General features: G+C 48.1%; 5 protein-coding genes across 5 annotated transcripts; 2 read left to right on the top strand and 3 right to left on the bottom strand.

The window, feature by feature from the left end:
* Positions 1-335: 335 nt before the first annotated feature.
* Positions 336-1133, bottom strand: GIQ15_06676 (uncharacterized protein; the record flags this gene model as incomplete). Its single annotated transcript, XM_033554093.1, has 1 exon — positions 336-1133. The coding sequence occupies one exon, from the start codon at positions 1131-1133 to the stop codon at positions 336-338; it is 798 nt and encodes a 265-aa protein (XP_033403608.1).
* A 376-nt stretch (positions 1134-1509) lies between these two features.
* On the top strand, positions 1510-2601 carry GIQ15_06675 (uncharacterized protein; the record flags this gene model as incomplete). The annotated part of the gene is made up of 1 exon (XM_033554092.1): positions 1510-2601. The coding sequence occupies one exon, from the start codon at positions 1510-1512 to the stop codon at positions 2599-2601; it is 1092 nt and encodes a 363-aa protein (XP_033403607.1).
* Positions 2602-3717: 1116 nt separating this feature from the next.
* Positions 3718-5338, bottom strand: GIQ15_06674 (transcription factor SPT8; the record flags this gene model as incomplete). Its single annotated transcript, XM_033554091.1, has 3 exons — positions 3718-3753; positions 3807-5209; positions 5296-5338. 3 exons carry the CDS (start codon positions 5336-5338, stop codon positions 3718-3720), a joined length of 1482 nt encoding a protein of 493 aa, XP_033403606.1.
* Positions 5339-6459: 1121 nt separating this feature from the next.
* GIQ15_06673 (helicase required for RNAi-mediated heterochromatin assembly 1) lies at positions 6460-10061 on the top strand (the record flags this gene model as incomplete). Its single annotated transcript, XM_033554090.1, has 5 exons — positions 6460-6843; positions 6909-7267; positions 7323-9331; positions 9389-9482; positions 9542-10061. 5 exons carry the CDS (start codon positions 6460-6462, stop codon positions 10059-10061), a joined length of 3366 nt encoding a protein of 1121 aa, XP_033403605.1.
* A 560-nt stretch (positions 10062-10621) lies between these two features.
* On the bottom strand, positions 10622-15758 carry GIQ15_06672 (ATP-dependent bile acid permease; the record flags this gene model as incomplete). Its single annotated transcript, XM_033554089.1, has 2 exons — positions 10622-15599; positions 15694-15758. The coding sequence occupies 2 exons, from the start codon at positions 15756-15758 to the stop codon at positions 10622-10624; spliced, it is 5043 nt and encodes a 1680-aa protein (XP_033403604.1).
* Positions 15759-17485: the final 1727 nt, after the last annotated feature.

Raw genomic sequence — 17485 nt, 5'->3', positions numbered from 1 at the left:
CGTTTCATTTGAACCGGGCGATTTCCAGCAACTTTTGCCAGCCAGTGGCCTGCGGCTGGAATGCATGACAGGCGTAGTCTTGCCTTATTTGTCGATGGGGTAAGAGGATAGGTCCAACCATACCCTACGAAGGGCCTAGGCGGGTACCCGGAGGCAACTAAGATATTTTCTCAGCTCGAGGAATAATTTGCCTGATATGGCGGAGAACCACCGTAACACGGCTAGAATTCTACCCACAACGTGCATTGGTAGACTAGAGTCACCAGTGGAAGGAGGGAATACCCAGCAGGGTATTATAATGATGCGTGTCGCGTCTGACGAAGTGTTCATCGTAATCACGGACTGGCGCTATCTTCTTTGCCATTTTCACCCTCTGCTTTTTTGTCCTCTACCTCACCCTCCTCACTTTCTTCATCAAGGTCCTCAAGTTCATCATTCAGAGGACTAACCCTTTCTTCCAGCATATCTAAATCTTCCAGTATGCTTCTTGCTGGTATCTTCCATAAAGAGGTTCCGCACACTCGGTCCTTCGTGAGCAAGTCGTCCACAAACTGATCCAGATGCGTCAGCAAGAAACCGTCCTTCGTGCGCCTCTTAAGCTTCCGATAATCCATCAATAGTGGTTCGAGTGTTTTATATATCTCTACCGGCTCAAAGGTAAGTCGCACGTAGAATGCTGCTAGCGCGCGCAGATATTTAAAGTCCCCCGTCGCTTTTAATATTGCCGCATCTGCTTTGTCTTGTGCATCGTCCACGCCATCCTCCGCATCTGAGTTCCCCTCCCTAATGCCTGAGTCTTTCTCCTCATCTGCTTCAGGGTCGTGGAAATTTAAATATTCCAATATCACATCCTTTTCTGGCGCGAGCTGTAGGAGCTTGAAAGCAAGGCAGAGGAACGGAGTAGGTTTCTGTCCAACCCCATATGTCCCGCCTATATGCGTTAATTCAACTGCCCTGTCGCAGAGAGTTGCTGCGTTTAATCCGAAACACTGTTCTTTCCAGTAATAGGAGTCTGTAATTCGGTCTCGTACTGCCTTTTCGAAGAGAGTCGCTGGATTTACACCACGGATCAGAGGACCGGAATAACCACGACTGTCGAGAAGGGCGCTTGCGTCTGCGCGGTGGTGAGACATGATTTTATCCAGTACGGTGTAGGCGGTCGAGAGAGGTGTTTGTAGGAAGAAATAGCGAGTATAAGGGTCCGTTAATTGATCGTGGTAGAAAGTTGAGATGGTATTTTTACCTTGAGCATGGATTAAGATTGAAGGTCTTATCGATAAGGCCGTTGACCCGCCAACGCGTCGCCGTAAACAGAAACCAAGCTTCTATCATCTAGCCAACCTGCAACTCCTCCATCTTGCGACTGGCAAACGGTCTTACAGGATCTTCATTCAGACATTAAACGGCTCGAGAAGGCTTTTATAGGCTCCTCAATCCCCCGGTCCTTCTCGTTTGATAAGGATGCGGCTTTATATATGCGCCATTTACACATAACAAGCTGCTCACATCATGGTACTGCTTAGTTCTTCTACTGTTGGAGTTGCATTGTCATCGTCAATAGTCGGCTTTTTTACCCTCATTCTCTTCTTGTCCGGCTATGTGTTACAGCAACAATCGGTCAGGCACATCCAGGTCGCATTGCAGAAGTCTCCGTCCGCAAACTCCCGCATTGAGCCAACATACCCTTCGGAACCATTATGGGAACAAGGCAGGACCCCTTCCCAACGAGTGGCGGCAGTGAACACAGAAAAGAAGAGAAATATATTTGGAAGGCGGACGAACGCTGGGGTGGAGATTGAACAGGCCCAGCTAGATGAACCGGTTGAGGAAGAAGTTGACAACGAACGAGCTACAGAGAGGGCAACACATGCGGTTCTTCACATTTTAACGAAACCCATCGCATCCGATATATGTTCCACGATTCTCCTTTTTGAAACCCTTGCGTCGAATAGTACTCGCACCACCGAACGAATTCTCCTTTATCCTCAATCATGGGACGCTAGCTCTCCAACGAAAAGTGTCTCCTCCGCCCTCACCATTCTCAAGCAAGCAAGTACTAGGCTCAATGCTGTTGTCCAAGGAATCGATACATCAGATATCCGCCCCAGGGCACTATCTGAAACGCAGATGATAAAAAAGGCGTCGACGCAGCTCATGGAATATGAGAGGGTTATGTTCTTACGTTCTCCGGGGCATCTTATCGATATCAACAAACTGGAACAGATGCTTACATCTGAAATTGGCGAGACAATGCAAGTGGGCTCTTCACGAAGGATCCCGTCTGCCTGGGTTCCAGCAAAGCTTTCTATTACACGGCGTCAGCTACCACCTGCGTTGCTGGTGGCAAGCGATCAGTCTGCCTCTTGGTCCTCTACTGCCGGCAAGGCACCACTACCCAAGCCGCATGTTCTAAATTCCAAGACAATGCAACAGATGAATTTTGTCATGGAGTCATCTGAGTCACCCGGAAGACACCCAGGACCAGCATATGTTTACTTTGAAAGTGATACAGCGAACCGAGGTCGGAATGTGGATATGCATTACACTGAATGGAAGAAGCAAATCCAATCAGTCTGTAAGGGTGTGAACCTTGGCCTTTAGTTTTGTGTTATTATGGGATTCCGGTACTGGCTGGCTTATTTCCTTTTTTATTGACGTTGGAGTTAAAGGTGACAGAGTATACCCGATATTTATCGTATTGTTGGTGGAGGATTATTTGTGTTATATTTTGGCTTATTTAAATGCGGGATGAGGCGGATGTAGCATATTTTGGATATCTAAGTTAATGAGAAATGGGAATTATGATACTTTGAAGAGATATAAATTCATATTACTCAAAACTTTGCCCCATCGGTTCGTGTATTAACTGTAGCATCCGAATACGACTTTCTTCATATATTCTCAAGGGCTCTATAACGGATTACAGATTATAAGTTCTTTCTAACATATTGAATTTCCAACTCTTTTAAAACAAGTGTTTCCCTAGACAGAAATATGGGTTCTCTCGCAGTAAACAAAGGAGGAACGCCACCCACCGATCCCAACCCCATAGACCCAATGAGCGGATGAAAAGGATATCATGACGTTTAAAAAAAAAGAGCCAGTTGTTAGATGCCAATGAACATGGAGAGGTGTAGGGTAGACAAATAAGGTACGATGTAGAGGTAAGATGGTGGGGTAGTAAATGGTGATGATAATAAGACGGCTAAATATGGGGAGCATTGAGTAGTATACGTTTCGGAACAACTAGGATTGTAGGGCAGATATTTCATATCCTAGGAGCACTTCAGTAGTTGTGCCTTCCCATCCACGGTTTCCGCCTGTAGATATTAAATATCTGCAGGCATTATCCATATAGAGCTGCGAAATGGTGCCAGTGCGGTGACCGGGGATAATTAGGAAAGGGACCGAAGATCTAGAGGTTTGCTCTTCTCTCAAATCATACAATCGCAGGATATCGTGGGATGCACTATCAGATTGAGAATTGAGTTAGCAATGCAGGATAAGGGGTAATGGCTATTTGGGTTCACAAAGGAAAGAGAAGATAGCGAGGACACATACCAGATCAGATGCCTGCCATTAGGCATTATTTTAAGGGCAGACACTGCACCGCTTCCGTGTGGGAATCTAAATGTGCGCTGCGGATCACGAAGCCCTTTATGAAGGCTGTACTCCTCGACAGTGCCATTTCTTCTACCAACATAAATATAGTTGCCATCAGGAGACCAGCATGCACTCATACACCATGGAGGGCTATTCCGCGGTGTTATACGAGCAATTGGGTCCGGTTGCCTCCGGTCCCACACCCGAATAGCTCCGTCCATCGAAGCAGCTAGGAAGGTATTGTTGGAGTTACATTCCATATCATTGGTCATCGTGCTCCTTTCCGGAGCTGCCGCTGAAGATTCTAAATCTTCTGCATGCGGAAGACCACTCATCACCGAGTCAGAGATTCCGTTGACCTGGGAGTCTTGTGGTTCTTGTTTGGTGGATTGAAGCTGGCTTGTGGCAGTTGATTCAGGGATGGTCTCTGTCTGGGACTCAGAATTTGAGATCGTGCCATTGGGCATGGCGTTTGAGGGATTCACTTCAGGTTCTCTCCGCGGTCCTGGCTGCTTTTGTTTGATCCCATTAGCGAGTGCTTGAGAGAACTCGTCATCCTCCGCTGCAAAAGCACCACCGGAGGGTGCATCGGCATCCCCTCCGCCCTCTGCATCGCCAAATAGAGAATCAGCCTCGAAAAGCGAATCGGCTGGCGATCCCGCTTGTTGGTCTGTCGCTTGACTATCCTTGTGGCTGCCCCCTTCACCGTTTACGAAGCTTTGATTTCCTGAGGGAGGAGCGCGGTAGTTTGACGAATATGTTCCGTTTGTTAGTGACCGCTCCACAATTTCCCGTGGGACGGGCAGACTCGATTCAGGGCGGAATTCAATAGCGGAGATTTGTCCAACACTTGATCCAAAAGCACGCCTTACTTTCCCAGTGTCAAGATCCCATTCTAGGACTGTCTTATCCCAACTCCCGGATAAGAGTGATCGCTCGTCTTGGGTAAGGGATAAGACTGATACGGCGGAGGTATGCTGCCTGAGAACAGCAATCTCTTTGCCTTCATCATGACGTACAGACTGCAGCCGTATATTCCCCGATTCCAGACCTGAGAGTAGCCATAACCCTTCGGCTTGGGCGGCAAGAGAGTACACAGGTGACAGAGCATTGCCATCCATATTCTCCCAGTAGTTCATCAAGACACCCGCTTTGACAACACTGTCGACGAAAGGATGTCGCTGAGCAACAGTCAGCATGAGTTTACTGTTTATAGAATCAACCCAATTAAACCTTCGAACGTATCCGTCAGAGCCACCAGTAAAAACCCAGCGCATATCGGCAGTTGAGGTGACGGTATTAATCGAGGTGCTATGGGGAGCTGCCGTGGTGGGAGCAATATCGTAGGTCGTAGCCGTCAGCGCTTCTGGGCGGACCTGTGGCCGATACATAAAGGGCTGATCTGGGACTGGATCGAGCGTAGGCGCAGTTACTATCACTTCCGGATTCTGGGTATTTGCCCGCGCCTGGCTTTCCGAGTCGACGACACTTGAGTTGGAAGGGGAGTCTGGCTCGGGCTCAGGTTCAGGGTCAGCGTCGACATCCAGTTCGTCCACGTCTCGCATGGTATCGTCCATGCCATTGTCAGAGCTGCCATCTTGCGATCCTATTAAGCGTCGGGTATCTCCAGTTAGAGCCTCGCTTTTTATACCAAGCAGGGAAACTGCGGAAGTTGGTCGTCGTCTCACTTACCTGCCATATCGCGGTTATCATCGTCATCCAGAATTGAAGGCATTGTAAGCCTGGTCGGAGTCTTCTTAAACAACACGTTATATAGAGGGCCGATTGGTAGCGGCTACTGGTTCGGAGCGGTATTGGGGTCGGGATGCGCCAGTTACAGAGTGTAGATCAGAACTTGCATACCAGGCTTCAGCGAGTGAAGAACTCATTGTCTTCTAGAGGCTACATGGACCCACAGCGACAGCAGAGAGGCGAGCCTTGAATTTCCAATGGTCGCATGGACGAAGAATCTCCAGGTTCCTCCCGGTGATCGCAAGAAAGTAAGCGTGATGTAACCGCGCTTCGGCGCTCCGGCGCTTGTGCGGCTATCGGGGAAACACTAATCCGGATATATAATTCACCTCCTTCGAACTTCCTATCTTCACTTTATACAAGACAAATATTCTTGATCCTCCTGGTAGAAGGCAGCTGCTGACTTTTACTACTCATTGCAAGTAGTACTACCTAGAGACTTGGCTACCAGGCTCATATTGATATCCCTGCAGCCATGCGCTGCCACCTCCGCCGTTTACACATGGAGAGACAAGCAGCAGCATCAGTGTTTTACTCTTCCAATGACCAGTTAATTTCTAGATGCGGGCTCCCGACGCCCGCTCTTACCATACTATGTTTCTTTACTTCAGATAAAGAATGGCAGGGCTGCTTTGTTTACATCGTAGTCAGCAAAGCTTTTCCTCTAACAGTTGATGTCAATATCAAGCACTGCTCTCACAAGAGCTTGAACTCCCTTCTTTCTCTCCTGTCTCACCCTTCCTTTCTCTCGCATGCATTGAAGGCATTGTGCTGACTGTGTTGCAGTATTGTCTATAGCAGTTGCTATTGCACCGTTGGCACCTCTCCCTTCATCACCCTTCCTATCACGTCCTCTACTTTTTCTTCTTCTTCTCGAGCCTTTATTGTGTGCATAGCCATATTGGCATCTTGCATGTTCTCTCGTGTTCCCTTTGCTCAGCTGTCACCTCCTCTGCCTGAGGTCACCTTCACTCGAGCTTCGTTGCAAAGCTTTTACTGCCTCCGTTCCGTCCTCCTTCCTCTGCAGATTTTGGGTCAGGTCAATGAATTTACCTGCTACCCGTTGACTTCAGCTAAAAGGGTCATTCAACGCTCGGGCCGGCAATGTGGAGTCGAGATTTTCGACGAGGCCGAGGTCGAGGTGGACCACCTCTTCATCGCCCGTTCATCGAGTCTCCACCAACAATCCAGATAGACAAGGAGATCAGAGAATATGTTACCAAGGCGGCTCGTTCTGGTACGCCTGGGACTTGGACCGCGAAGCCTGAATTACCAGCCTCTGGAGAGATCTTGGGCCTTGATGATGGAGAGGTAATTTCTCTGGGTGTCAATCAGCTTCAGGGCCCGTGGCCATCGAGTGAAAACTACTTGAAGACTCATTACGAGCTTCTCCGTGAGGATGCAGTTGCCCCGCTGCGAGATGCTGTTGCGTATTTCCGTCATGACCCGAAAATGTCAGACTCCCCTCATTGCTGTGTCTATGAAAAGGTATGCATCCATTAAGAGACGACGAAAAACGTGACTGCTTGATTGCTGACCTCTCCCTCATCAAGGTTCATATGGTCGGAATGACCTTTGCACAAGCTGGCATCGCGGTCAGAGTCCAATTCTCCACAGTTAGAGCAGGCAAGAAAATTGTATGGGAATACTCAAAGCGGTTGATGACAGGAAATATTGTGGCGTTATCTCCAGCAAACGATGCATTCCAAACTAAATGTATCGTAGCGACTATTGCCGCAAGACCTTTGGATGGCCTAAAAGCATCACCACCCGAGATAGACCTCTTCTTTGCACGCCCAGAAGACGCTGAATTTGACTATCAGCAGGCGTGGGTCATGGTCGAGGGCAGGGTTGGATATTTTGAGGCTGCTAGACATACCTTGAGTGCGTTGCAGAAGCTGACAAGTGAGAGGTGAGCGTTATGAGCGCATACGGGTCTACCCATCGAGACTAACGTTGATATACAGCTTTCCTCTCTCGGAATACATCTGCGATCTTAAGCCTAAGATCGAGGCCCCGCGGTATCTGCAGGAAAACCCCATGATTAGGATGTCCACGGTACTACCTGATGAAAATATCTCCCAAACTATCGATATCAACAAAGAATGGCCTAAACACCCTGAATCTCTCGACCCGTCGCAATGGAAAGCTTTCCAGCAGATAATGACAAAAAGATTATCGATAGTTCAAGGTCCACCAGGCACAGGAAAAACTCACGTCTCTGTTATGGCTGTAAAAGCGATGCTGGATAATATTCAGCGTGGTGACCCCCCCATAATTATCGCCGCGCAGACAAACCATGCACTGGATCAACTTCTGCGCCATATCTCGAAGTTTGAAGAGAAATACGTTCGTCTAGGTGGAAGGAGCATGGACACCGATATCAGGATGCGCACTGTATTTGAGTTACGGAAAAAGAACAATCTGCCATCTACTATCGGGGGTGCCCTTGGCCCTGCTAGGAAAGAGTTGCGTGAGCTGACAGAGCAGGTTATTGAGTTACTATCTCCATTCAGGATCGAAAATGCTCGCGCCCCTCTGCAGCCATCGTTGTTTTTGAACATGGGAGTTATCTCTATAGCCCAGCATGATTCACTCATCAACGGCGCTGCTGGATGGGTACGTGCAGGTGACCAGGCTGACCCGATGTCAGTGTGGCTTGGTGATAGCCTGGTAAAATTTGAAGTCCTCTATAAACAGGAAACTTTTGGTTTTGCTGAGGAAGATATAGATCTCGAGTATGAGCAACTGAAAGAGCTTGAGGCGGAGCATGGCTTAGACGATGATGACTATGAAACCCTGAAAGGCCAATACATCGGCATGAGGGAGTTTTGTACCGCCCGGGGACCTGCCATCTACTCAGGGAAATCCGTTGAAAGCAACTACTTGAAGTACGAAGACATGTGGAAGATCCCCAGCGGTGCCCGCGCTGCGACTTACGCGTTGCTTCAGAAGCGTGTAAAGGAAGTGGTACGTCGCAAGTTTTGTGGCATGCTCGAGAGGTACAACACCGTATGCAGGAACCTCAAGATTGGGAAATGGGAAAGAGATTCTATCATACTTCGAGATTCACGAGTAGTTGGCATGACTACTACGGGTCTGAGCAAGTATCGGGCTCTTGTCTCAAGCCTCCATCCAAAGATCATATTGATCGAAGAGGCTGCTGAGGTTATTGAGTCCCCTGTTACTGTAGCTTGCATGGAGTCCCTGCAACATCTTATTTTAGTTGGTGACCATCAGCAGCTCCGGGGTAGTTGCTCCATGCAGGAACTGGAAGGAGACCCATTTTATCTCAACATCTCGATGTTTGAAAGGCTTGTTCGAAACTCGATTCCGTTCAGGCGCTTAACTAGCCAAAGACGTATGGCCCCAGAGATTCGACGAATCCTCTCGCCCATCTACAGTGACCTGCTTGACCATCCCAGCGTCCTGACCCGGCCAGATGTACCCGGTATGGGAGGAATCAACTCCTACTTCTTCACACACACATGGCCTGAATCTTTTGATAGCTTGTCTTCAAAATACAACGCGAATGAGGCAAAAATGATTGTAGGCTTCTATGTCTATCTTCATATGAACGGTGTTCCTGTTCAGGATATCACCGTTCTAACATTCTACAATGGGCAACGTAAAAAGATTCTCAAAGCATTGAAAGATAACCCACTTTTCCAAGGACAATACGCAAAAGTTGTTACGGTCGACTCATATCAAGGAGAAGAAAATGAAATTGTGCTCTTATCCTTAGTACGAAGCAACGACTACGATAATATTGGCTTCCTTGCAACCGAAAATCGCGTCTGTGTTGCCTTATCTCGCGCCAAACGTGGTTTTTATATCTTCGGCAATGCAGAATCGCTGGCTATATCCAACGGCTTATGGTGGCAGGTGACACAAATAATGAGAAAGGAGCCGAAGCGTTTGGGATACTTCTTACCCCTAACATGCAAGAAGCACCAAACTAGGACTTTGATTAGCAGTATGTTTCCACATGCACCAATGACACAAGTCCAGCCTTGCTAATACCTTCCACTAGATGAAAATGCATGGTCGGATAACGACGGTGGATGCTCGCAACGATGCGGAGAGAAATTAAGCTGTGGTCATACATGCCCTCTACTTTGCCATGCGTAAGGACCTTATTTCCGTTCCTTCGCCTATCTAATTTGATTCACTGACCTCGCTTTAGCCTCTGCCATTCCAAGCTACAATGTCAAGTGAAATGCGACCGCACGCTTCCATGTGGTCACAAGTGCACCGACCTATGCTTTCGTGATTGCAAATGTCCTTGTGCATCGGCAAATCGCCCGGCACTCTCAAGCACGGCAAAAAAACGGCCTGTTATCCCCCGAGCAGCCGAATTTCTCCTGTCCGATGCAAATGCTGAAGAACGCGCTTTGCTTGCTAAACGCTACCAAAACTTTGCGACTGGTGGTGGTGCCCAAATTGAAGATGCACGGTTGGCAAAAGAGGCAGAAAATTTAGCCTTGCAAGAACGTTTGCAGAAGATGGACGAAGAGGCGTGCATAGACTTGTTTGGAGACGAAAATTTGCCCAACTCGCCTACCAAGGCCAAGCAGGAGATTTCCGAGGTCATCTCTGGCGGGAATGGTGGCGTTCGGATGAAGTTCACACAGTTTTACTCTAACTCTGGGGCCCCAGCCAAGTATGGTAATGACGACGATAAAGCGCCTAGCTTGCTAGATTAACTAGGTTAGTACTGAACTCGAATGGTTTAGTGCAATGGACCGAGTGCTTTCATTGAGGGCGGGTATCTTTCTACTGGTATCTATTTGGGACTGAGAAAATGTTACCTATCCAGGCTTTCGAGGTATATAGGAACTATAATATCTCCTAGCATCCCTTAGAGACCAGGAACTGCTCATTTGGTGTTTGCTTTGGCTAGTCATTTAGAGTAGATAGCTCGTAATAACAATAAAATGCCTTCTTCACCCACAACACAAGTTAAGTTCAAAGACAATGTAGCAGCTTTCAAATATAGAAAAGTCAAGAATGTAATATAATGGCTTTACACTATATGATTTGCTATATGCTAAATAGTTAAAGGCCACAATCGAATCACCACAGCTTTTCCAACGATACTACTGTAGATAAAGAAAAGAACGACGTTTATAGATAAAGAATAAATATAGGGATAGGAAAAATAATACAACTTCTTTTTTTATTAAGGGTGAAAAAAATAGGGAACAACAGGATAGGGTATTCATTTGACTATGAATTAACCAAGAAACGGATGTTGAAATCGAACTCAAGAATCATCCACTAATCTGTGTTGTTCCCAGGCCTTCTTCGCTGCTTCTAGCAACGCTTCCATATTACCGCTGTTCTCACACATACTTCTGAAGATACCTCCTTCTTTGTTGATTAGTTGCCATGGACCATCATACTCCATCACCTCTCCATGGTCAAGAACAAGGACTCTATCGTAATCGATGATTGTTTGCAGGCGATGTGCGATAGTTAGGATGGTATTGTTACCTCTTAACTCGCGAAGGGTGTCTTGGATCTTGGAATCAGTAGCATAATCAATCGAGGCAGTTGCTTCATCCATTAGTAGAACCTTTGGAGATTTGAGTAGAGCTCTGGCTAGGCAGAGGAGTTGTCGTTGGCCTTGAGAGAGGTTGGATCCAGATTCAGTAATGGCTGACTCGAGGTTCAAGAAAATGTTTTTGTTTTCTTGCAGATGTGCGGCGCCAGGATCAGTGTCAGTGGTGCTGCCATTCGCGGTTCCGATAAGGGTGTTGGAATCCTGTGTGGTATCATCTTCAAGCAATAGTGGAGCCGATTCTGAGTGTTGCTCGAGAGCCGTATTGGAGGTGTGTTCTGTTTCTTCTGGGCCAGTCATGGCTGGACCGATGAGATGAACTTGACGTAGAGCAGTAAAGATCTCTTCGTCAGTGAACAGACCGAATGGATCCAAGTTAGTTCGAATCGTGCCTGTGAAAAGGGTAGGATCTTGTGGCACAATAGTGATATTTTGTCTAAGATCTTGAAGGCCAATCAATCCAATATCAACATCATCGATTAAAATTTTTCCACCTTCCGCTTCGAGGCCTCGGAATAGAGCCAATGCTAGGGAACTTTTCCCTGCACCGGTTCTGCCGACAATACCGACACGTTCACCCGGTTGGATTTCAAAGCTCACACCCTTCAGTACTCGATCTAGGTCAGAGCGATATCTGGTGGAATAATCAACGAACTTGACGGCACCCCTACTTGGCCAGATCCCAGCCGGTTTTGCCTCGGGAATGAGTGCGGGTGCCTCTTGCTCCACCTTCATGTACTCCTCCACACGCTCAACTGAATTCATGTTTTGTTCATTTTCCGAATAAAGTCGGACCAACCAAAGAATATTTTCAGAGAAGGTAATGGCGTACGTCATTGCTAAACCAGCTGCTCCGGCATCGACAGTCCTAGCACTTAGGATGAGGAATGTCGCCGCGAAAAATGACACGAATGCACCAATAATGTCAATTCTGAACGCAAGCCAACGGTTCGCGGCCCAAAGGTAGATGTAAGGCCGGTTATAGGTATTGATTAGACCATGGTTGTCCAGGATGAAGCGTGCACCATCGCCGTAGGCTCGGATCGTCACAACACCATTCAAGGTTTCACCGAATTGCTGGTATAGAGGACTTCGCTGGATAGACTCCAGTCGCTTGAGATCACGCGAGGTATTTATATAGAAAGCACCGAGAGCAATGTACATTATCGTGATAAAGAAACCGGCGATCAAGAACTTGGGCGTGATAATGGAGATTAGGATGACGATCATAGCTATTGCGGCGGCACAGTGTATTACACCGATAGCGGTGGCTGCAACATCTTGATCTATGGACTGAATATCCTTGGAGAATCGATTCATAATCCGACCCAGAGGAGTGGAGTCAAAGAATTTGAACTTCGCGTGCATCACAGATCGCAGTAGCCATCCATGAGTTTTTTTTGATGCGTGAATAGAACCCAAAAAGAATATCCACTCTCTGAAGAAAGTGATAATGACGTATGCAACGGCGAGCACGAGATATATCCAAAGGTAGTATGATTCGTCAATGTCGGCATACTTCCTACTGCTAGTAGAGAGTTGAGGGTCCTTGGGAGCTTGGGAGATGAGAGACATGGCAGCGGTATTTGCAAACTTGATGCTCGGAATATCGAAGCCAGTAGCCATTGTGCTTTGAGTGCTATTCCTGATTTCATAGGCATTTGCCCACTCTCTGATCCAAACATTCGGTGCCAAAGATGCTAGCTGATGGACGAAAAAGAAAAACATTGCTAATACCCAGAAATACCATGGTCCCATGGCTCGGAGGTACATGTAGATAGTCGACATAGCAACACTTCCGGTAACCTTCACTTCCTCGTTAGAGGGTGGTGAAGCAGCGGTAGCTTTCTTCTTCTTCAGTGGCTTTACGCCTCCATTCGTTGCGGTAGTCGCAGCATTCTTTGCCTGGGCATCGACAACTTCTTCGAGGTTAGAAGGTACACGAGAGGCAAGTTGAGAAACACCGCGTGAGTTAGCTCCCGATTGGAGGATATCATCTTCGATAGCTCCAGCGTCTATCAGATCCTTGGGTGAGCCTTGCGCCGTAACACGTCCGTTCTTGAGTATGACTGCATATTCGGCTTGTGGTAAGACAAGTGAAACGTTGTGGGTGACCAGGATACATGTTCGGTTCATCATTAGCGGACCAAGCACGGCGTTGTTGAAGATGTGCTTGGCTGTGTGCGAGTCAACAGCGCTGAGACAGTCATCAAGAAGCAAATGGCGAGCGCTACTATACATTGCGCGAGCGAGTGATATTCGCTGCTTCTGCCCTCCTGAAAGACTAATACCCTTCTCACCAACGAGGGTCTGGTCTCCAGCATCCAAGATTTCGAGATCACGTTCCAACGAGCAAGCCTTGATAACGGCTTCATATCGGTTTTCATTATAGGATGACGCGAAGATAATGTTCTCTTTAATTGTGTTGTTCACAAGCCAGGCTTCCTGGGCACAGTATGCAACGCTTTCTGTTAATGAAGTCATCGGGTCAGGGTGAAGGTCAGCTCGATCGCTGGTCCCTCCAGGCAAAGACACAGAACCCTTGACCAAGCTCATCTCTCCCAACAGAGCCATCAGTAAGGACGTTTTTCCAGATCCAGTGGGACCAGCGATGATATTCAATTTTCCAAGCTGGAAGTTAACGTTGACATCGATCAGGCGGAAAGCTGGAGCAGTGCTGCTCAAGACACTGCTAGGTTCCGCCTTGCCAGAGCCCCATGACAAAGTAGCATTCTCCAAACAGATTTTCGGTTCAGCCTGGGTACTGCATTCTTTCAATTGTTGGTATTTTTCTGTTTCTTCCTCGCTCAAGAATTCTTCAACACGGTCAATGGATACCTTGGCTTCGAGGACGTGCGCTGCCATGTCTGCTAGCCTATCTAGCGGGACGCGGAGTAAGGAAAACATAGACAAGGCAGGGAATGCGATAGACGGGATCAACTTCTTGTTCTCGACGGTTGTAAAGATGTAGAAAGTGCAGAGCGTTGTGAGAAGCGGTGTACCGTAGAAAAGAGTCACAGCCCAAGCCCAGAGCAAATAACGTGCACGAATATGTCGCAGTTCGATCTGTCTCTTTTCATCGATAATACTCTCAAAGCGATGTTCCCAGGCAAAGTATTTGATGATTCGGATATTCTGTAATACTTCGTTCGTGGCATGGATACGAGCATCGGTAGCCGCAAGGATCTTGTACTGGACAGCTCGGAATCTGCTGGCGATGTAAACGTTTAATGGCGAGATTAGGATAGTCATTGCAACTCCAGCCAGAGAGCTGACACCCATGACCTGGTAGAGGAAGTACACGGCGACGACAAGCTGGGTGGGAACACTGGCCCAAAGGAAATGTAGATATGCGCAGATTTCGCTGACTTTGAACGAGTCGATAGCCATCAAATTGATAATCTTTCCCAAGTTGGCCTGTCCATCAGATTCCTTCTTTTTACCAGCATCTTCACCCTTGCCCTTGCTTTTCTTAGAGGTCTTCGCTTTGTCCTTGTCTTCATCCTCGTCCTTGGTGGCGCTACCGACGAATGCACCAGCTTTGCGTCTGAGCGCTTTGGCATATAGCTCGCCGACGATAATTGCTCGAAGTTTGACGCTGAGCTCTCTGCCCAGCCATAGAGATTGACCGTCTCCTACTGCTTGGATAGCTCCACACACGAACATGAGAACAACGTAAAGCCATGCAGCGCTTCCAGGCGTGTCGTCGGGGTTTTCCACGTACTCCAAGATGAACTTGAGAAGCCAGGTGGGGAGGAAGGTGAAGAGACTGGCAAGAATTGCCCAGAGACCCTGGATAAGCAGATCGCGATCAAAGTACCCTATGAGGTTCCATGCCATGGTACAAGCCTTCTTGTACTGTCGGAAGCTCGCCAAAACCACGGTTGCATGGGATTCCGGCTTGAGATTCCAGACATCTTTGATATCCAATGACTTCTTATATCCTAGTCCAATGAAGGAGTCCATCCACGAGAAGCTAGCTAGAGAGAAAAGACTGGCGAACTGGTCTTTGGGAGGAGTTAGGCCGTCTTCATGCTGGACAAGTATCGTCTTTTCGCCTTTGCGGGTAGTAATGGCAATCAGGAACAGGATCGACGAGAGTGCAAAATCTACTGCAAAGAAAGGTATGGTATTAATTCGTGGCTGGTGGATAAAGACCGAGCGGAACGGGAACACGATGAGGAGCCATTGCACCGAGTATAGGATTGTAGTATGATTCCAGAGTGCTGGCAACGATGGACACCGGGATGCTGAGGAGGCGAGTCTCACAACGGTCAAGGCCAGGATGTATATCCATGAAGCCAACCGCGTGATTATAGTGGTCTGGACGTGGCTGTCATTAATGACAGCGGCAATAGCAATGCCATTGGTAACAACCTGACCAGCCAAGGCAAGTATCTCGATCGTGTTAAGGACAATCTTCCCGCGTGGCTTGTCGGGCTCGATAACGACGTCTGCGGTGCGACTGATGACTTTATTGAGCATCAAATCGCTCTCTTCATCTCCATCGTCCCTGTATCCGCCCTCGTCGGCTCCATCGGCGTGTACGTCCACGATATCAGACGGGGCCTGCTTGTACTGCTTTCTTCGGTATTCGGCAATATGGTAAAGGGCGACATGAGCAAGGACGAGAAACAGCGAGACGCCACAGGCAGCTATAGGTAGAACAAAACCGAGATACCTGATTTCGATATCATAATCAGTTTTTATTATTTATGATACGGAGACGTGAAGGGAGGAAAAAGAAACAAGAAACTCTGGCAAGGGTTGCTCACTTTCGCTGGAAGCACTGTGACAGGTCGTCAACGTCCCATATCGGGCTGCCACCGCAGTCTTCCATGGCGAGCAGACGCAGAAGACGAGACGGCGTCTGCAGCAGCTTCTTGACGTGCGTGTTCGTTTCTCTTTCTCCGTCGGTGTAATAATATTTCAAGGGCGTAGTTTTGTTATCAGATGCAGCATGTTAAACAGCCAGGACGGGGCCAAGCTCTCTGGCCAATGAAAGGAGACTCTGTACAACCGGCAGACACCAGACAGCTCCAGACATCGCAATCAAACGAGTACAGTACTCCGTCCACGCTCGAGTGTTATATTATTTATTCTTGCTAAAGGGTTGGGGAGAGATAGGACGCCGGGACGGCGGAAGGCAAAGCTGCACTTTTAAGCGTAGGCAGTAACCACGGACGACGCGATGGCTTACGAGCTTGCCGGGGCAGCCTGACTCACGGCGGGACCTGGTTTCTCGAGTAACACGGCTCCGACACGCCAGATGCAGCGTCCACCAGCATTAATGGACCAGCATCGACTCCCATCTCCAATCTCGCGCCGTGTGGAAGGGCGAGGCAGGGGGGCCCTCGTGATGCTCTAGGCCGTATTCGCGGTGGGGGGTTGATTCCTGACTCTTTATCCGGATATCTCTTTCATACGACTAACTACGGATCAGGGATAGCTATAGGCATACTTTACCGGCATCTACGCGTTAACAGCTGCAACAGTGGGAGGCATGTTCCTGGATCGATTAAGCGCAGGAAGGATGAGAGGGCGAGATACACCAGGTGCTAGAATTGACGGGATTGACGGCGTGGGATGCTCTCTTCCACTACCAAGAGCTGCAATCCCTGCACCAACCGTTACGCCACCAGACTGAGGCGTATTCTATTTAGGTCTCGGGCAAAGTACCATCACTGAAGCTATACAGATGACGCCGGCAGGCGTCCGGGATCGATGCTCTCACCGCTGACAGCGTCCGGGGTAAAAGTTAGAGATAAAGCGCCAACGAAGAGAGAAGCCGAAGAGGGTGAAGGGAATACTCCTCCTTCTGCTCGAGCCCTAGCGCGCTGCCCTAGCGCTAGTCTAGCTTGGCCACAGGCATGTTTCAGCTCCGTCAACGCAGCTTTCAACGAACGTATCTCCGTCATCGTCTTGATATCCCATCTTGCCCTACTGAGTAGGAAACTTTTAAGGGAGCTGGACTTCGACAAGCTGTACTATCAGAATATTACCTTGTATACGACCTTCAAATGAACGGAAACAGTACCTATTTACTCCATTTCCACTTCGACTTTGCTTTTTTGCGTATTTATCTGATCTTTTCCTTCCCGCCATAAAAATGATAACACGTGATTTGGAACAACGATGATCCGTTATCTTATCAATCTCTCGGCGTTTCGGCGTTTCTTCCCCTCTCCAGCTTTCATGCAACTGGTTTCAATATGGACAAGATTATCTATATCCATGCCATGCAGCATGCAATATTGGCTTTTAAAGGCCATCGATCATGCATGAATCTCACCGCTCCCATCGATGCTGACGACGGCTGATTGGCGGCCTCTGACTCACTGAAAGGCAGCTGGACCAGGCGAATACGGGGTATCTCTTATCCCTGCCCGAGTCTCCTGGCGGGGAAGATCACCATCTTCCCTAGGAGCTCTTTATATTCCACCAGTTTGGTCAGATTACTCGACTTTAGATAACCAGTCTATTATTACGGAGATAGGTATAGTAACTATTGACAGAGATTTACCAGCATACCGCCATTGTGCAGCAATATCTTTCTATCCATGGTTG

The sequence above is a fragment of the Arthroderma uncinatum genome (genome assembly GCF_011692745.1).
Source record: "Arthroderma uncinatum strain CBS 119779 chromosome Unknown scaffold5, whole genome shotgun sequence".
NCBI lineage: Eukaryota > Fungi > Ascomycota > Eurotiomycetes > Onygenales > Arthrodermataceae > Arthroderma > Arthroderma uncinatum.
This window is presented reverse-complemented; position numbering and strand designations above follow the sequence as displayed.